General features: G+C 43.6%; 2 protein-coding genes across 6 annotated transcripts in view; one reads left to right on the forward strand and one right to left on the reverse strand.

The window, feature by feature from the left end:
- Positions 1-2,433, reverse strand: part of aplp2 (amyloid beta (A4) precursor-like protein 2) — a 51,536-nt gene extending 49,103 nt beyond the window's left edge. The window contains exon 1 of one of the 2 annotated variants that reach the window (XM_056440526.1): positions 2,144-2,433. In XM_056440526.1, coding sequence (XP_056296501.1) covers positions 2,144-2,215 — 72 coding nt within the window. In that variant the 5' untranslated portion in view covers positions 2,216-2,433. The remainder of the gene's footprint in view (positions 1-2,143) is intronic. The other variant, XM_056440527.1, reaches the window with a different exon arrangement.
- A 4,478-nt stretch (positions 2,434-6,911) lies between these two features.
- prdm10 (PR domain containing 10) lies at positions 6,912-19,198 on the forward strand. Of its 4 annotated transcripts, none has more exons than XM_056441637.1 (23): positions 6,912-6,973; positions 8,103-8,214; positions 8,513-8,674; positions 8,976-9,035; positions 9,119-9,223; positions 9,531-9,705; positions 11,424-11,665; positions 12,021-12,221; positions 12,920-12,992; positions 13,335-13,452; positions 13,538-13,658; positions 13,758-14,024; positions 14,373-14,717; positions 14,858-15,013; positions 15,107-15,286; positions 15,376-15,486; positions 15,571-15,771; positions 15,891-16,034; positions 16,709-16,879; positions 16,977-17,114; positions 17,210-17,384; positions 17,486-17,583; positions 18,008-19,198. In XM_056441637.1, the coding sequence occupies exons 2-23, from the start codon at positions 8,161-8,163 to the stop codon at positions 18,194-18,196; spliced, it is 3,486 nt and encodes a 1,161-aa protein (XP_056297612.1). In that variant the 5' UTR covers positions 6,912-6,973; positions 8,103-8,160; the 3' UTR covers positions 18,197-19,198. The 4 variants fall into 4 exon arrangements, with proteins under 4 accessions (XP_056297612.1, XP_056297613.1, XP_056297614.1 ...); XM_056441638.1 differs by having other exon boundaries at positions 16,709-16,870; positions 17,210-17,390; XM_056441639.1 differs by having other exon boundaries at positions 16,709-16,861; positions 17,210-17,390.
- Positions 19,199-20,494: the final 1,296 nt, after the last annotated feature.

Genomic DNA, 20,494 nt, shown 5'->3' on the forward strand with positions numbered 1-20,494 from the left:
GAGAGAGAGGGGGGGGGGGGAAACAGCTGAAGAAACAAAAGCTCGGGCCCTCTCGCAGGTATCTGACCAAACAAAACCGTTTACACAGCTGAGGTCGCCGGCTAATCCCAAAACGCTTGAAAAGGAGGAACTGCAAAACAAGAGGGGCCGCTTCGGTGAGGGCACAATGGGAGGAGAGAGGTGCAGGAGAGGGAATAAACCATCCTCGGCCCACAGCGAGGAGCTCCCACCGGCTCGCAAATTCAAGCTCAAGGTCCAGGGCAGCGCAGTCGGTCAGCACCGCAATGTCCACACGCACACGTGTGTCCACACGCACACCAGCACACAGCAGCAGCTTCACTGACAAACAGCAGGCTGTTGTTTTTTAAATGTACATGAAAGGCTTTGACTGCATTTGCGTCCTGGCTGAGAAAATAACCAATAATAATTACTAATAATTAATGTTCAACTCCTGTGATTTGGTGGGACTATAACCTGACCTAAATCTAACGTATACAGTCGTTTCTTTGGATTTGTTGTCTTCTTTCTCTAACTCCAAAGGTGTTCATATTTGTATTCTACCAAACAGTGGTTTCTTTCTTTCCCCTTCAGTCCTCAGCCTTCAGTTTCGTTGTACATTTGGAGGTATGTGTGCAAAGAAAAAAAGGAAAGGATATGAATATCCATATTCTCTGCATGTGATGTTTTACTGCAAATAGAAAAGCCACATCAAACGAAGAAAAAAAGCTTTGCCCTTCAGAACAATTTCATCTGGGTGACTGATCAGGAAAATTCATTGATTCCCTCCATCAATCATCTCAGGAGAGTCTGTCCAGCATCAGCACGTCTGTGCGGTTAGGAAGGAAGGCTGCGAGGAGGCAATTATTGCCGAGGGCACAGGTCTTTGTGGAGAGAGTGGAGCAGCTGCATAGATTTTATTGGGGACATAATAACCATTATTTCTCCCCACACACAATGCCGCCCAACATACTGCCTCAAAATGGCCGAGGTTTTTTTTGTTGCAAATGCGGGAGAGGGCCACACGTTGCCACGATAAGCACTCCTCAGTGCCAGGAGGAGACGTCTTGTTCAAATGTTTCGTCAGCAGTGAAGCAGGAACACTTATGTTTACCCTGGAGGAGGAGGAGGAGGAGGAGGAGGAGGAGGGGAGGGGGTGCTATGAAAATGGGTGCATTGTTATTCGACAGGCATCAGTGTCCACAGACAATAGCTGGGCAGCCAGCGGGAACACATCAGGTATAGTGAGTGTGTGCGTCTGTGCGAGGGGGTGAGTGTGTGTGCTGGTGTGTGTGAGAGTGTAAGTGTGTGTGTGTGTATGTATGTGAGAGTGTGAGTCCTGGTGTGTGTGTGTGTGTATGTATGTGTCTGTGAGAGAGTGTGCGTGTGCTGGTGTGTGCATGTGCCTGTGAGAGGGGGTGAGTGTGTGTGCGTGTGTGAATGCATGTGAGTGACCGTGTGTGTGTGTGTGTGTGTGTGTGTGAGTGTGTACAGGAGGACCTGCCTGTGTTTGAATTGTAATTAGGCCTACAGACCATTACAGACACAGTGAGGGGGCCAACCTGTTGACACGGGTCAGGGTGGAATTTGAAAACCTCTGAAAAGGATTTCCTCCTCTCTGTCTGATAAATAAACTGCATGATGGACACAACTGTGACACGGAGCAGGAGTGTGTGGTCCTGCGTGCCACCAGAAGGCTGACAAAGGCCCTGCGGTCTCTCTGGTAGAGCACCTTCCGGCCGCACGTTGTTCAACTCCCATCTACCAGCCGAGCTGAAGAAAGAGGAGGAGGAGGAGGAGGAGAAGGACCTGGAGCCAAGCAGAACTCCCCTTGGACCAGCTCCGGCTCCATGAGCTCAGGAGCACGTTTACACCCCGGGCACGGAGAGGTAACGGAAGTGTTGCGCGGATCCCGACGTTAGCCCATCAACGGAAATCAATCAGATCAATTCCGCTACTTGTGTGGGAATCTCATCGGGAGGAAGAGGAAGAGGAAAAACAGTGCATGCCACACATGTCTCATGTGAGCAGAGGGCAAATATGCAGGCCGAACAGATTTGCTTCTGCATGAGAAAAACACGCTGGTGATTTGATGTTTCAGACTAACAGTCCCAGAATACAGCAGGGACCACGTCAGACCACGTACCTCGATGTAGCCAGCCAGCGCGGGGACCACAACGGCCAAAATCAGGACGGATATCGCCGGGACTGAACCCATCTTCCACGGTCTCTGGTTGTAACGACTGTTACAATAACTTGTATATCCCGGGGGAGCTCCGGGCGCGAGCTGACGTCCGGGAGAAGAACGAGTCCGGAGGGAATAATGTGGGAGTCTCTCCCAGTGTTGCTCCGCTTGTTTTGTTACCCGAGCTCGAGAGAGAGAGAATGTCGGTGGCAGACTGAGTGTCGGTGTCCTCTGTAAATGTGGACGGCGAGTTTATGGTCTGTGGCGACTCTGCTGCCTCCTCCCTCCTCCCTCCTCCCTCCTGCCTCCTGCCTCCTCCCTCATCTCCGGCTCAGCGGATCACCCGCAGCGGCTCATACTCCGCCACCTGGCGGCCGGCTGCGGTCACTGCATGTGATGTTTTACTCAACAAATACATTCTGAAGGGAAATGATGTGAAATAAACAGAAGTTCAAGATACAGGCTGCAAAAAAAGTAGTAGAAAGGAAAAGAAGATCCGCTTTTATTGACGTCAGCGGGTTGCAGAATCACGGTGACAGATAGAAGTGGAGGTAAAGATACATTAAACATGTAAATAGGATGACAATAAAAAACCTATGAGAGAGCAACAACTAGACTTAAGCAAATACATATTTGCAGTAAAATACAGGTATCTCTAAAAGACCCACGGATCTGTTTTCTCTTCTTTTTTAGGTGTGTGTGTGTGTGTGTGTGTGTGGGGGGTTATGGGGAGATAGTTGCTCAACAGTTTACAGTAAACTTTTGGAAAGAATTGCCTTTTTCTGAGACAGTAAGCACAGTGTTGTGTAAACTGCTCAGAAACCACCTTATTGTCACTCAACCCCTAGGGGAGCCATGCATCCTCTGAAGGCCCTCGGTCTCTATTGTGGCTGTAAAGTTTCATGAGACTGCAATTATCCTAGAGGTCAAAGCAGGTCATTTGAAATAGTGATATCAAGTTGGAAAAAAATGTGTTGTTGGATTTGGCTACTATGGGGACTAACATCATCACATTTGAATAAAAGGGTGCTTTTAGACTCTCGGTTTTCCAGTCATACCAAATCCATACCCTGTTTTAGCATAGGAGAAAACAACACATTTAGGCTGAATGAAAACAACTGAATTTTGACCAGAATTCACATTTACGAGGTCATGAGATCCCTCCAGAACTCACAAAGCCAGTTTCCTCAGTTGAGCCTGAGTTTGGAGCGTTATCCAGCCGCCTTCACAACCATGCTCTGATTGTCATGTTAAGTAACCATTTAGGCAGGACCTTTACTTGTAATGGAGTGTCTTAATAATGCATAATGTGGTAAAAAGTCCACATACTTCTTCCTCCACTTCTGTTTGAATGCCATGTTTTTCTTTTGGGATTCTAACTCTTGGATTAGGCTTCCCTTCTATAGAACTAACATATTCTGGATGTTAGGGGATAATTTGCTCTGCTTAGAAGCTATTGTAATGGACAAAGAGCTCATTTTCTTTGTTCAATTGGTTGTATAAATGGGGATATTGCACAAATGCACAGATACACACACACACAAACAACACCATCAGCCTTTTGTGATTTTATGTCGTCCCCAACTCCTTTCTTTTCTTCGTAAATTGTCAGTCGTATTTCTCTCTGGCGTCTTATTTAAACGGGCATCCTGCAAATTTGGTCATTGCTTCAGGCACGGCACTCAAAAGGGTTATTCATTTTTTAATCAATCAGCCAATAGACGTGTTTGAACAAGTTGAATTTGCACCTGTTTGTTTGTCGAGTATATCATGGGACAAACAAATATAGAAGAGAGCCTTTTCTTTGGCTATAGGAAACAAATAGGCTGCAATGTGGCTGCTCATTTAAATGCATTGAAGGTATCAAACACCACTTTTCTCTCAAAAGACACTAAGTAGCTGCACATTGATCCCAAACAAACACAATAGGAGTAATTCAGTTTAATAAAGTAGTACAATTGTGTCCAGTGTTATTCATAGTGTGTATTATAGACACATTCCTTTGTCATGTTGTGTCCTTGAGCAAGACACTGAACCCCAAGTTGCTCCCCGGGTGCTTCACTGCAGCCCACTGCTCCTTCATAACTAAGGATGGGTCAAATGCAGGGAGGAATTTCTCCCACGGGGATTAATAAATGAGTACATTTATTTTTAATGGATGGATAGTATCTGAGATTTATGGGGAAATGCCAATTAAAGTAGTACCATGCGGTCATCATCAACTCCTTAAACTCAGCTATTCTGTCTGACTCACAGTTTTGTTCAATTGCTTCGCACTAAAATGAAACATACAGCACCATCATTGTGACTGACAGCCAGAGAGAAAAAAACTCAGATCAGGTCTCACATTTTCTGCTTTTTACCCAATTTGCAATTCAACACACTGCACACATTTGTCGACTGAAGACACAGGAATCTGATATAAAGCCACTTGTTTTGCATTTCAAAGACTGACATTCAAAATAACATACCCATGGACCAATTGGCCAATACAATTGCCACCGGGCCAAACACCTAATTGTTTGATTGTCAACTTGTAATTCAGGATGTTCGCTCTTTAAAAATACCTCCTTACAACAACAGTGGAAACCAACAGAACAACTAGAATCCTGTTTGCAAAAATGTGTATAATAAATAGAAAAAAATGAAATTCATGTTTACTTTTTTTGTTTCATCAAATATGTAGCTGTTAGTATTATTGACTTGAGAAATAAATATGTGTGCAGTAGCTATTAGTCTTGTGTGCTGTGTTTGGTCATTGTATTCATACACTCTAACAATATTGCTGACAAATCTAACTCAGTCTATCATTAGTAAAGTAGAAATGTTAAAAGGATTTGAGATTGAGCACAGCAGTGTGTAACTGGTTCAAACTAAATTAGATTGGACGAACTGTGTGTACGCCGGTGACATTTAGAACAAATGTAAATTATTGTATCGTTTTAAATGAAGTGTTTCATTTTGACAGATTTCTGAGGTGTCCCCATTTATGTGTGTGTGGTTTTTAATTGTGTGCGGTGCTTTACAAAAGTGTTTTAAAAAATCGTGCTTAAGCAATATTATAATAATTTTATTGGGTAGTTGAGACTCTTTACTTCCATCACGAGTATACACTACTTTCAATCTAAAAGTAGTGACACTATCATTGCTTCCGCAAGTGGAGAATAATTGTAGTTGCTTACTTAATTGTATTCCTAAACTGGCATTAAACAAAAAAAGTATTTCTGTATTGCATGTTTATTTCATTTTAAAATATTTACCGGAAATAGATTCTTATCTGTATTGATACTAGTTAGACAATTTATTTCTGTTCTGATTGCTAGTTTTGGCCATCGTTGACAAATTTGATGATGTTAATGTTGCAGTTCCCCTCACTGACCACCGGTATATATATATATATATATATATATATATATATATATATATATATTCTCAGTGGAAATGAATTATGCTGTTGTACACAATACTATCATGTCTCTACAATATTAATACAAATACAATTTGTTCCAGCACAATTGTTTGTTTTCATAAATACATCTGAACATAAAGTTACATTGATAATTTATTTTAACAAATACGATCACATGATGACCGTTCGTGCCATCTAATTTAGTTATTGCTTCAGTTTAATAACTGTATTTTGAAAGTAGGTACCAGAACTATACTGTCATGTCTGCACTGACGCTAACTTAGTGTTATTGTTGCAGTTCTTCTCTGTGGCCACTGGAGGGGAGTAAACACACGTGACTTCAGTGAAGAGGCTCAATCGAGGTGAACTTCTCTGTAAAGGGGACGAAAGCAGGCGGCAGCAGCAGGTGGAGATGACAAACAACTGCAGTCAAGTCGGACAGTTTTCAGCTGCCTTCGTATAAAGAACAGGAAGTCACAGTAACATTGACTTCCTGTAAGATCCGATCTGTAGGCTACTTGTAGTTTGCAGACTGCGTTTGGACGTATTCACCTGTTTGTAATTATATATTAATGTAGAAATGTGCGTGTATGTGCATTGTATGTTATCTTTTGATTTTTATTATGTCTGCATGTGAAGAAATTGCTACTCTTTAAAATGTGTTAAAGAAGTAAGCACCATTATTAATAATATTGTCTTTAGATTAAACTTGAGACTAATAGCCAACAATCAAGGATTAATAAAGTATTAAAAATACACCGAAAATAAGGATTTAACAAAATGTGGTATTGTTGTCAAATCTTAGAGCCAATGAGCTCTCTGATTTGAAGACAGTAAGGCGTTTCCCATCATGCATTGTGTCTATGCAGTCGGTGGAGAGCGACTGCGGCGCCTCGATCTCGTGTCGTTATCCTTGACCACGTGTTCAAGACGTCAGAGCAAGCTGGGATCAAGTCGGACACAAATCCAACCAGCATGCATTGTGGATCGCCGGCGATCGATTCTGCGCAGGACAGCTTCTCCCGGCTCAAATGTCCCATTGGATGGCCCACAAAACCTACGTCATCCCTGCACTGCTGCCGATTTAATTCAATTGGACGACTTGGATGTTCCATTTTTCCAATTGGCTGTACTTAAAGTGACCATTAAGCCATATTCCCAATTAATAAACACATTGGCAGTAACTTCGCTACCCGCCTCACTATATTGTTGAATCCTGACAGCAGCTTATACTATTTTTTGAAGATCATCTTTTAAAAATACCCCGATATTTTTTAGCCCATGAGAAAATAAACACCAATCAGAAGCCGCGCTCTTGCGCGTTGCTAGGAAGATTATGTTAATATATGCAACGCAACCGTCTCTGCAGCTACCATTCTGAGGTAAGAATAACTTGTACGCTTTCCACTAAATGTAAGACAAATAGGATTTGCTTCAATCCTACTTCAGTAGCTTGACTCGTCGTTAGTAGTTATGTTAATATACATTAAATCACCAGGATGTTTGGGCGCATTTCAACCAGTATTACATGTATGTTTTTTCGCTGGGTCTCTTCGATGTGGAGGTTGTTGTTAGTCCCACCCAAAATGGAGCCCGTTCTTCCTTGTTCACAGTAGTCTTGAAGGGCTGGGCTCAACTAGAAATGGGGGACGGGTGGGTGTACCCAAATAATGTGGTCGTTTGCAGCTTGAAATCCAACTGTGTGAAACATTGCAGAATGCGGCCCAGGTCCTGGGCTCTGTCAAGTATTATGTAGCTCGCAGGTCGGTGTTACTTTGGCAAGATACGACCGTAAAGCTTATGTTGCGCTGCGGTAAATGCCCGCATTTCTAAAGCGCTGGTTTGTGTGGTATGGTCCAGTTGGGACCTAGAACCTGCGGGGTTAAAATAGGGGGGAATTCAATTTGTTATTGATTATACCAACACCATTTCTGAATGAGTTTACAGAGCCATGATTTCCCCCGGTGTTTTTTGTGCCGACATGTGGCTGTATTTAGACCCCGTTTCCCGGGCGGCCTCGTGAGCTAACGTTGAGCTGGTTTCCCCTCGTACCCCCGCGGAGAGTCCTGTGTGACCGCTCACAGCCCGAAGTGTCACGCTGCTTTATTTTGGCGTGAACCTCCTGTCAGCCGAGTATAACTGTGTCTGGAGAACCCACAAATATCCGTGTTGCATATTTGACGTGGGGCTGAACTCTGTCACTTTGCTGAAAGAGAAGCTTCTGCAAAGCCTCGTTATTGCAGCTAAAAAGCTTTTCTGTGTTGAGTGCATAACATGACTTTGATGAACCTGTAATGTAATGCTCCCTTACATTGTTAGAAATCACAGTGTTGTGCCATGACTATTGAGATAATACATCACCTGGCAGTCTCAAATACATATTGAAATCAAGTCAGCCATATCTGACTTTGCCTTACCTGTTATCACAATGTATCATTATTAATATTATTATTATTGATATGATAGTTATTATCATCCCCAGTCATCTTGTATCTTGTCTGTGCATTACAGGCCTCTTTGGCTGCCTCAAGAGTGACGTGTCTTGGCGACAGACCTGGCAACTGCTGCCATGGAGACCAAACAGGAATCATCGGCTGTGTGGAGTCAGACTTCTGGCACACAGGTCTGAACTCTACCTGAAAAGCTATATTCAACCAGTCATTTGCAGAATACAGCAAACTTGATACATCAGAAGTTCAACACACTGACCAGATGCATCCTTCTACCCACTCCCCATAGTTTCTACTGTATCTCAACATTCATTATCAAAAAACATAGTTCTAGTTGATAGAATAAAGTGTGATTGTCCAAGTTGTGATTCCTTACCCTCAGAAAGGACTTGAGGACAAACATGCACCATCATTTGTTGAACACTCATATGGAGGATTAATGGGGCTTTGTGTACCACACATGTGTTGCAGGTGCATTTTGAAGGCGGCACAGTGGCCCAGATCGTGTACAGTGACGATCAGATGGACCAGGCACAGCAGCAGGTGGTTTATACAGCAGACGGGAACTCCTATACCTCTGTAGAGTCTGCAGAGCACACACTGGTTTACATACACCCTGCAGATGGCACTCAGGTAACAACAGATCTTTTTTTTTTACTGACAAAAGAGCAGCATGCATTGCTGGGCGGCCGGGGTTCAATGTTGTGTTTAAGGATGCCGTGGCACATTGTGTGGTGTCGACCCCGATCGTCATTCTTGACCACATGTTTGGCAAATTTTTCCCAAAATAAGCATTAACTCTCTCAAGAGTTTGATTTATTTTCACTGTCTTGGTTCAAATGTGCTTCGTATTCATGAATGAATATATACAATTCCTAGCATGCACTTGGCCTCGCAAGAGTTGATCACAGCTCGGCATTAAACTTTCTTTCAGACTCTATTTGCTGACCAGCCACAAGTGGCTTACATTCAGCAGGATGGTACAACGCAACAGGTAAGTTTACCAGGTGCCGTCATGTCGTTGCTGTGTGCCACCTGCTTTTCTTCAGCCTCTCAGCAATGTGATCTCATTCGTAGGTCACAGTTTTGCTGCCCAGTGGACAGAACATAAATGCAGCCAATCTGCATGTTCTCAGTAATGTAGCCGAGGCTCCCCAAGCTATCCTGGAGCCAGTTTCCCAGGTGAGAACATGGCATGACAACGGCATGTGATATGATGAAGAAAAATAGTCTTCAGAAATATCAGAGGTTAACATTTTGATTGATGTCACTCTAATATATGAATGTTCCTTGATTTGACAATTGCAACATTTGTTTTTGCATGCACAGAATATAAGGGAATATATAATCTCTGCCGGATACATTTATCTTTCCTTTGTTCACATATTGATCGCACTGTTCCATGTGGACCTGGCGATGAGGACTGATTAGTGTTTCTCATGTAAAGATAAATGGAGTGATATTGAAACTGTGAAACGGTCAAACACAGGAGCAGCTGTCGGTGTCCAATTCGCTCTCCTCCATGGCGGACGTTGCGGACCCCCCCTTTAGTCCCCTCGGGGCCACAGACTCCACAGATGATTCTGATGAAGATGAGGATGAAGACTCTGAGATGGATGACTGGGAACCTCGTCTGCCTCAATCATTCAACCCTCACAGCCTCTGTGAGTGAAGTCGTCCGGCCTGTCAGGAGTCACTCATGTAGAGCAGACAGCAGAGGATGTTGAGTCTCTTTCCGTGTCTTCACTTGAAATGAAGCTTTATTCACTCACTGACTTGCAGAAACCACATAACATGACAAGTCATTATATAGAATATTAGAACTGATCTAGTTCTGTCCTACAGAGTTATTTTCTTGATAAGCAATGTAATCTGATGGGTTTATAATTTTCAAGTGGCAAATCTGCCAAATGGAAAATGTATTCAAACAATGGAAATGATCGTAGCCCTCCGAAATCACACATTCGATGTCCAGTGGCTGTGGAAACTTTTTTTTAAATAGAAAAACAAGGATGACCATATATAATCCATTCATTTTGTATATATTTAGTAGTGCTGTTAAAAATAACGCGTTAATTCAATTACAGGTTTAACTAGTTATTTTTTTTCACGCATTTAACGCATGCGCAGAATGAGCTTCCAATCCGTCTGTTGTTGGTCGTCGGGACGAAAAAAAAGTCACTTGCAAAATGAGCTTCCAATACACCACTTCAATCTGAACTCTGTCCGCTCTCATGCAGACGGTCTGTTCATCGGTAATGATCCTTCCGCAGGTTCACCTACGGAAACCTTGTTACGACTTTTACTTCCTGTAGATCAGGGGTCTCAACACGTCGATCGCGACCTGCCAGTCGATCGCGGCGTAGTGTTGGTAGATCGCATGACATTAAAAGATTGGCCCGCCCCCTGACATGTTCTCTATAGCACGTCTTTGTTCTTTTATTAAACTAAACATCTGTTGTTGATCGTATCTCCACAGCAGCATGTCATTTCTGTCTCTTCGTTGCGTTAACACTTATCGATCTCCGCCTCGCGCCACAGAGCTCCGTGCGCGCGCATCGACCGAGCAAAAAATGTCACTTGTCAATCTGTCCACCTGTCCGTGTCCGTGTCGGTGAGGTTTCAGCTTTGCAGCGGTGTCCCCGCCGTCCCTTTCATCATGGCCCAGTTCATGAAGAAAACCCACACAGTCAGTTTGCCTCAGCAGCTGCTAGAGGAAGACTAGAGGCCTTTAGATTGTATCATGGTGGAGTTAATGGTTGACAAACAAGAGAAAAATGCTCTGTTTAACCCTCCTGTTACCTTTACATTTACTAACATATTTTACCCTCGGGGTCAATTTGACCCCAGCAATTAAAACCTCCAGAAAATTATTAGAATTAATATTGCTTCCCAAGTTTAAGTGTGAGGTACTTTATGTTTGTTTGTTGACTACCTAAATAGCCCTTTAAATAAATAAAAAAGTGGATATTTCTTATGTTTGACACAGTGAAAAACAGCCTGGGGTCAAATTGACCCCAAAGAACACCGACATTAAACATTGAATGGGGTCAAATTGACCCGAAAGGTAACAGGAGGGTTAAACATTCTGTTTAGGATGAAGATGTATTAATGTTCCATATGGAAGAAAACTGCTAAATAACTGCTGAGTTGCAGCACCATTGTATTGAAGAATGTATAAATGTATATATCCGTCTTTTGTCATAAATCTCTATGTTCTCACAAAATATACCGAGAATATCGGTAATATGTGATTAATCATGATTAATCCACAAAATCCTGTGATTAACCCGATTAAAAATGTTAATCGTTTCACAGCCCTAATATTTAGCTGATGTGTTGATTTTATCTTATTGATCTCATTTCTTTTTTGGCTTCTCAGGGTGTGACGAGTGTAGTATTGCCAACCCCTCTGTGTGCCCTCTGCACGGCCCTCTGCACCCCGTCCCCAACCGGCCTGTGATGTCCAAGGCCCGGGCCAGTTTGCCTCTGGTCCTCTACATTGATCGCTTCCTGGGCGGAGTGTTCACCAAGAGGCGCATCCCGAAGCGCACACAGTTTGGTCCTGTGGAGGGACCCCTGGCTTCTCAGGGTGAACTGCAGGACCACTTCATTCATCTCAAAGTAAAACGGCACTCTGCATGACGGATCTCTGTTTGATTGCTTTGCAGCTCCCTGTGGTTGTGTAGTTTTTATTTTGGTATTTAGTAAAATGTTCATGTACACCTGGCACCTTCTGTATGAAGAAGAGAATATTTGCTCTTAAAAAGGACATTCTGATATTGGAAACCAAACTGTCTTTGTGTCGCTCATCATTTTGTTGCTGAATAAAGTTATCATAAAAAGGTAGACTTTGTAATATTAGTTTTCTGCGAATGAGAGGGTTTTCTAGGAAAGTGAGAACCGAGGGAAACATCGTGTACTGTGTGGTCTAAGGTTGTGCTCTCTCTCTCTGGTCTCTATGTTGTTGTTGTCGTAGCTGTGCATGCTGGATGCAGAGAAAGATGGAGAGAAGTCTGATGACATGTGGTTGAACCTTTCTGATGAAGACGGCTGTAACTGGATGATGTTTGTGAGACCTGCTCAGAACCACCTGGAGCAGAACCTGGTGGCCTACCAGTACGGCTCGGAGATCTTTTACACATCCATCAAAAACATCCAACCCAAACAAGAGCTCAAGGTCAGTCCTGGGTCGGGCCGTTTGAGCGTTGTGCGTCTGTCCTGCGTAATATAGAGATACACACAATGGCATTTTCTTGATTACAATGTCTGACCTGCTGTAATTCACATTGTAAGTTTAAAAAAAATATATTTAGATATGTATGAACATTTAAATTCAATTGAAAGTTCGTAATATAACATTGCCAGTTAAAGACCTTTTTTAATAGGCATTACATTTTCTCAAAATGCACAAGTTATATGATCTTTTAAAAGTTGTTCCTCCACGGCTTTTTTTTTGACTTTCAGGTGATACAAATTGTGTGTGTGCGAATCTGTGTGTGTGTGTGAGACATTACAGTTTGCTGCTGTGTGTACGACTTAAAACGCTCATGCAGCACAATGTGTGTAGATTTGACCGGCAAAAAATCTGCTATATTAAAATGATGATCGATCGGCTGCAGCTGGTTTTGACCGGTGGCCAATCGATCAGTGCATCTCTGGCTTCATATGTAGTACGTTCCCCTTTTGGCTGTGTGCGCAAAGTAATGAAATAAAGCTGTAACTCCTGTTTGCTCCCTGCCCAGCATCAAACAGCAGACAAGCTGGTGAGGACGTTTAGTTTAGTTGAATCTTTTTCAGAGCTGAAAGGAGAGTGAATAAAGGATATTTGAATAGTCTGTAGTGATTTGTGTCTTTGAATGATATTTCCTTCTGCAGGTGTGGTATGCGGCATCGTATGCAGAGTTTGTCAACCAGAAGATCCACAATGTTACAGAAGAAGAGAGAAAAGGTGAGTCGCTGCACATCATATATCAACACCATCTCTTGTTTATTTACGTATTTACTGAATGTCTCTCACATTAACATCACAGATCAGAACCATAATGCTAAGAGCAGAGCTCTGTATGTTGGCTACAATTGTCTAAGATTGTTATTACAAGGCATGGTGGTGTTTCAAACTCCCAGTGGTTCAATTTTTTTCTTCTTAAATTTAGTTATTAGAATGATTTCGATTAAGCATTAAAAAGCCTTTAATGCAACTTGCCTTAACCTGTAGCAACCCTTTGTTGAGCTTGTGTCCCATTACAAACTGTGCCAACAGTAAGATTCTCACTTCATGTTGTTCCTTCAGTGCTCCGGGAGCAAGAGAAGAACTGGCCTTGTTATGAGTGTAACCGCCGCTTCGTGAGCTCTGAACAACTGCAGCAACATCTCAACATGCATGATGACAAATTAAACTCTGTTACTAGGTAAATCCCCCTTTCTTCATACTATTTAACATTTTCTCATATCCGAGCCCAAATGACCAGATTCACTGTTTCTTTCCTCTCTCAGATCCAGAGGCCGGGGTCGAGGAAGAGGCAGGAAGAGATTTGGGACAGGAAGAAGACCGGGACGCCCACCAAAATGTATACGTCTTGATCCACCAGTTGACACTGGTGGGGAAAAGACAACGGTAAGAGACGCATTAATGTGCGCTGTGTTGATTATTGATGAGTTGATTGGCTCTGAAAAATTGTGATGGACCTTCTTTTTTTTACCTTTTCTTAATCAGGAGATGCTGGAATTGACAGAGCCTCTGGAGGAGCGAATCGAGGGAGCTCAGAACGGGTTGAAGGTGGTGGAGATGGAGTCGGAGGCAGCGCCGGGGACTAAGGCAGAGGGACAGCTTATCCCCCCCGCAGAGGAGCCGGTTTCAGAGTCCTGCACCCTGCCCTCCGACACGTACTTGCCTGTTCCACTAAAAGAGGATCAAGGACAGAGCAGCCAATCGGACGCCCACCTCACAACTCAGGACATGCGGCGTGCCAAGAGGATACGGGTAAGATTGCTGTGTTCAGCGAAATGCATCGGCGTTTTAGATCAATTAGTTATTCGGTGTGCTAGTGGCCACGTTTGCGTCACAACAGTGTGTCTTTTTTCCTAAATGCATGCATCCCTCAAAGATGGATGTGCAGGTAGGTAGGACCAGGGGGATGGCAGAAAAAAATCGACGTGCTTCAAAGATTCCTTTTGTCATTTTCCATGGTGTTGATATTCATGTGACATTTCTGAACCTCCTTGCACACTCCATCCATTAGCCTCACCCCATGTCAGAGCAGAGCCATGTCAGTAAACACTGTTGGGATATCCTGCTAGTAGTTCCTCCCTCTCTTTTGTCCACCTCCAGAATGCGGCACTGCAGCACCTTTTCATTAGGAAGAGTTTCCGTCCGTTTAAATGCACCCACTGTGGAAAGGCCTTCCGGGACAAAGACAAGCTGGAGCAGCACCTGCGGGTCCACGGCCGGGACGCCTACGCTTTTTCCTGCCACATTTGCAGCAAGAGCTTCACGAGTGACTCGGCCCTGGAGGACCATCTGCTGGTGCACACGGAAAACCGCTCCTACTCTTGTCTCCTATGCCCGGATACCTTTGAGAGGCTGGACCTGCTCAAAGACCACGTCGGGGTGCATGCTGTGAACGGCTGCTTCACCTGTCCTTCCTGCAAGAAGACGTTTACTGACTTCATCCAGGTTAGTGCTAAATGCCCAAGTGTAAAGATGAGTTTATGTCTCAATTGCTAGTTTCGAGTCTTCTTCAATACAGCTGGTTAGAATTAAACAAAGCAACATTCTGTTTTTAAATAGTAATTGACTTATTTACTCTTCCTTAGGTGAAGAAGCATATCCGCTGCTTCCATTCAGAGAAGGTCTTTCAGTGCCCAGATTGTGAAAAGGCTTTCTGCCGGCCGGACAAGCTCCGTTTGCACATGTTACGCCACTCTGACCGCAAGGACTTCTTGTGCTCAACATGTGGCAAACAATTCAAGGTAATATGAATAGATGGAGCATTGACAGATAACATGACCTAGTAAATAGAGCTCTCAATTCTAATGTGACAATTCACTTCCTGTGGCATGAAGAGAAAAGATAAGCTGAGGGAGCACATGCAACGCATGCACAATCCCGACAGAGAGGCCAAGAAGGCAGACCGAATCCACCGCTCCAAAACCCTCAAACTGAAGGTGCCCACCACAGACTTCGAGAGCTTCATGTTCAAATGCAGAGTGTGCATGATGGGATTCAGACGCAGAGGAATGCTGGTGAGCTACAAGACACGGAATGCTTTTTGTTTGTCGATAAAGGAGTTGGAGATATTCCGGTAACCTTTGCTTTATTCCTCTGGTTCCAGGTCAATCATTTGTCTAAGCGTCACCCGGAGATGCGTATCGATGACGTGCCTGAGCTCACGCTGCCCATTATCAAGCCCAATAGGGACTACTTCTGCCAGTATTGTGACAAGGTCCGTCAAACTTCCGCTTCACCTCAAACTCTGAACCTGAGCTTTCAGTCGATCAATGAATCAATCTGATGGATCTCTGTGCAGGTGTATAAGAGTGCCAGTAAGAGGAAAGCACACATACTGAAGAACCACCCCGGGGCAGAACTGCCTCCCAGCATCCGGAAGTTGCGTCCGGCTGCTCCTGGTGAACCAGACCCCATGTTGAGCACACACACACAGCTGACTGGCACCATCGCCACTGCACCGGTCTGTTGCCCACACTGTGCCAAACAGTACAGCAGCAAGGTTAGGATGAAGCACTGTCAGAAATATTAGGAATACTTCTACAAAGATCGCCTCATTCAAAATTGGATGCCAGGACGGTCCAAGACATCGGCTGATAACTCTCTGTGCTTGTGTCTCAGACTAAGATGGTTCAGCACATCAGGAAGAAGCATCCAGAGTTTGCCCAACTCGTCAACACCATCCAGGCTCCTCTGACCACGGCTGTCATCAGCAGTGTACCTGCCGTCATCAGTGCAGACGGTACCACAGCTGAGGCTATCGTGGTAAGAAAGAGTAACAAATTACCAAAGCTCAGTGGTGTTCTTAAAATGTGTGGCAATATACACTACCGTTCAAAAGTTTGGGATCACCCAGACAATTTCGTGTCTTCCATGAAAAATCACACTTTTATTTATCAAATGAATATAAAATATAGTCAAGACATTGACAAGGTTAGAAATAATGATTCATATTTGAAATATTAATTTAGTTCTACAAACTTCAAGCTCAAAGGAAGGCCAGTTGTATAGCTTATATCACCAGCATAACTGTTTTCAGCTGTGCTAACATAATTGCACGGGTTTTCTAATCAGACATTAGTCTTCTAAGGCGATTAGCAAACACAATGTACCATTAGAACACTGGAGTGATAGTTGATGGAAATGGGCCTCTATACACCTATGGAGATATTTCATTAGAAACCAGACGTTTCCACCGAGAATAGTCATTTACCACATTAACAATGTAGAGAGTGTATTTCTGATTAATTTAATGTTATCTTTATTGAAAAAACAGTGCTTTTCTTTGAAAAATAAAGTCATTTCTAAGTGATCCCAAACTTTTGAACGGTAGTGTATGTAAATATCAAAGAAAACTGGACTTTGCAGCAGAATCAATAAAGAAGAAAGATCAACTAACATACATCAGATATAACTTCAGGATTTTCTTTTCTTCACAGACCACAGATTTGCTGACCCAGGCAATGACTGAGCTTTCTCAAACGTTGACCACAGACTACCGCACGGCGCAGGGAGACTACCAGAGGATCCAGTACATCCCAGTGTCTCAGGCAGGAGGCAACCTGTCCCAGCCGCAACACATTCAGCTGCAGGTGGTGCAGGTGGCTCCAGTAAGATCCAGGACCTGATCTAGGACTTAGATCGTCTTGTTCCATGGTAGATTGAGGTGAATGCGAGAAAGCAGTACTTGTTTTCTGTGTTTCCCAGGCTTCCCCCCCACATTCCCAACATGCGACAGTCGATGTGAGCCAGCTGCATGACCCTCATGGCTACAGCCAGCACTCCATCCAGGTACAACACATCCAGGTCAACGAGGCCTCAGGCACTGGACAAGGAGCCAGCCAGGTAAATCCTCAACCCTCTGATTCTGATAACACGTGTTGTGGGTCCCATAATGTGAAGCTTCATAACGGACTATTGCATCTCTTTACTCTCTTTAGGTCACCGGTCAGCCTCTAAGCCCCACCTCCCAGCAGCCCAGTCAGGAGCTGAGTCCCACCCAGCTGACCCCTGTGCCCTTAGCTGAGAGCCACACCCTGCAGGCCAGCAGCACCCAGCAGCAGCAGCAGGGGACTGTGCAGCATGCCTACATCCCGGGGAACTGGAACTACCGAGGTTACTGTGAGTCCGGCACATGCTCCCATGTCGTCCTGTCAGACTGTACGACTTGTACATTTTTACTCTGGGGTTAATATGTAACTTCTTTCCTGTTGCAGCGTCTGAGATCCAGATGATGGCTCTACCTCACACGCAATATGTGATCGCTGAGGCCAGCACTCCTGTATCTGGAGTCAACAGCAACCCGGTGAAAACGGTGAGTGAATGCTGTCTGATACCTGTTTGATTAAAGTGTGTCCATTAGGCTGTTATTGATGACATCACTGTGATGCCGTTTCACTTTTCCCACCATGTTTTCTTCTAGGTAAAGCTTAGCCTGCAACTGCAATAATCAAATGTGATGAAGTACGGCTATTTTAAATGATTTCTTAACTGAACCTCCAGAACATTGTTATGTACACTGTCACCGTGACAGAAACTGGGATAGAAGATGTTGGCCATGTTTGGCCCCTGCTCTGCATAAACATCTTTTGAAAACCAAGTGTGCTGCCAGATGTGTGTTAAATCTCATCCAATAAAAATGAGAAATTAGCAGAAATTCTGAATTGAACATGGCGGCTTATGGTTCCAACTGAACCCCTAATTGTGGAACTAAAGACGTTTTCATCCCTGTCCTGCAGACCCACTACGTTATTTCCGAGGGTCAGACTGAGCTGGAGACTAAACAGACTGCTCCTCAGAGTACAACCCAGGGCCAAGTGGAACATCTGGAGCAGCAACCGGCCAATCAGCAAGCCACCACTCAGTACATCATCACCACAACCACCAATGGCAGCGGCACGAGTGAAGTCCACATCACAAAACCCTGAACTGTACCAACCACAGTCTGATCTAGCATGTACACCTCAGCAGCTCGTATGCTCATTAACGAACACGCACATGGATACATGCAGCGCTAAATGGGGGATGACTTGAGGACCAGCGCAGTTTTATGTGTCTGCAAGATGATGAAGGAGTCGCAAGCTGCCAGAACTTTGTGAGAAAACAAAGTTACGGGAGAGAGAAATGCAAAGTTTTGTTTTTAACAGACTATATGAACAAAGACTGAACTGAACTTGCTTTAAAGAAACAGCACTGGAAAACATTTCCATTGAAACTGCTGAAAACAGGGTCATTATATCATTGTATTAAATACAGGGTCACATTTTGGAAGTATGGACCTTAAAAGCAAATATTTTACAGTCGTGCTGTGTGAGCGAAGCGAATGGAATTGTTTTGTTGCTCAGTCCTGACACACATTCGAGTGCCCATTTTACATATTTGTAAAGTTAATTTCTTAAGTATTGTATTTGTAATGAAATACAGAACTGAAAAATACTATATTATTATTAGGTCTAAACGGCTTCCATTGTATTTGTTTATTAAAATACAGACAATATTACAAGTACTTCATTTGGGACTGGTGATAAAGAACAGCACAGTGTCCGAGGGTAAAGAAGGGGATACTGCTACTCGGCACTCATATTTCCTTCTCAATGAAGTGAGAAAAGAGGAAGTTATTCAGAAGGAAGCGCTCAAACCTTGTGATAGCAATCACCTGGCTACTGTGTGTTCATGAGCAAGGCACAGAGCTGGAACTTATAGTATTACATTACTTCTGGTACTTAGATTTTCATTAAGTACGTAAGTTACCTATAAAGACAACATGGGTTAATACACAATGTAAGCGATTGTAAAATGCTTTTAATGTGCCCATTATTTATATTAGTCCATAGACTTGTACAATGAAAAAATATTGCAGGAATATTATGAGACTGTGGCGATTTTGTCCTTTGTCTATGTGTTGAGAAATTAAATTATTTATATCTGCCCACTGTTTTCTTTTATATTAATTCCAAAGGTGTTGAAATTAGGGGGCAAGCGATGCCCATTCAGGTTAATTTCTAGAAACTATTGCGGTCTTGATCTGTCGGTATATTATTCCTCCTCACACTGCTAGATGGCAGCATGACCACAGAAAACACAAATGAGGTTTACCTCATCTTATAAGTGACTAAAACGTTCCAACAGATGAGTGTCGACCTCAATTGTGTGTAAACGATCTCTAATCCATTTGTAAACCTAAATGTTAACTAGTGGTTGTAATGCAATTCAATAAGCTGTTAACATGGTTGATCACATGGTGTGATTTAATAATAGCTCCGTGACTCCTGGTGCACCTGGGTGGAGCAGGGCTTGTCCAGCACACAATTGTGATCAGTATGTTTCACACATTCCTTTGTGGATGGAAGGTGGGAAAAGAAAAAAGAAAACGTCACCTAGATTCAACCCATCCTCCAATAAAACCAGTTTAACAAGCTGAACTAATCACATACCAGTCTGGTGTAGAGTGTTCAACGAATTACTCTGAAGCAGTTCCAAACGGCGGGTCTGGCTCTTTGTGGCTCCCATGCCGTGGTTGACAGTTTGCCATCCCAAAAGTCGACAAGCAGGGAGACGGGGGCCCGGGCCTGGCCTGTAGATGGATGGACGAGGGGAGGCGGCAAACACGGCAGAGGTCGGTAGATCTGTGGCATTCAACTTACCTTTCACTAGCGTGTGAACGGAATCTGCTCAGCTATGTTGACAGCAATGCTTTTGTTTTAATTATTTTTCATGGTACACCTCTGGGTTCACATCCACCTGCTTACCAGAAATGAGCAAAAAGAACTGAACTGACTAGGGAGACATCTCGGTGACTCAGCTGGATGCAACAAACAGCTGACCCGTCATTAGAAATGAATGTTGCCGGTCAGAGTGTTGCTCAAAACTATATTTATTTGTGGATCCCAGAATTGACCAAACTGGATGAAAAGTGAAGCAAAAGTAAAACGATGTGTAATTTCCACCTCATGTCACAGTGTTGCTATAACAAACAATGAAACGTGTTCTCTTTAATTTCCAAAAAAGCAGTTCTCACTCCTCTGTGTTGCTCTTTGAACAGTTTGCTGTCCACCTCTCAGTTGCTCCATGACGCCAGCTGTTCCAGCCAATCACCAGTTGGACATCAGCCACAACAAACATCTCGGTTCCAGACTCTGAGGACACTGAGACGAGGCTGGTATAGATTTGCTCCAGTAGGTGTAGTGTGGTCAGTCTGCCAGGTGGAGGCGACGCTGCACCCTTCT

This window comes from Pseudoliparis swirei, chromosome 20, assembly GCF_029220125.1.
Source record: "Pseudoliparis swirei isolate HS2019 ecotype Mariana Trench chromosome 20, NWPU_hadal_v1, whole genome shotgun sequence".
Classification (NCBI taxonomy): Eukaryota; Metazoa; Chordata; class Actinopteri; order Perciformes; family Liparidae; genus Pseudoliparis; species Pseudoliparis swirei.

Coding starts and splice junctions, on each gene's coding strand:
- prdm10 (XM_056441636.1), top strand. CDS start 8,161: ATGGAGACCAAACAGGAATCATCGGCTGTGTGGAGTCAGACTTCTGGC. Junction 9,706..11,423: donor ATTCAACCCTCACAGCCTCT/GTGAGTGAAGTC, acceptor TTGGCTTCTCAG/GGTGTGACGAGTGTAGTATT. Junction 17,115..17,209: donor CTGGACAAGGAGCCAGCCAG/GTAAATCCTCAA, acceptor TACTCTCTTTAG/GTCACCGGTCAGCCTCTAAG.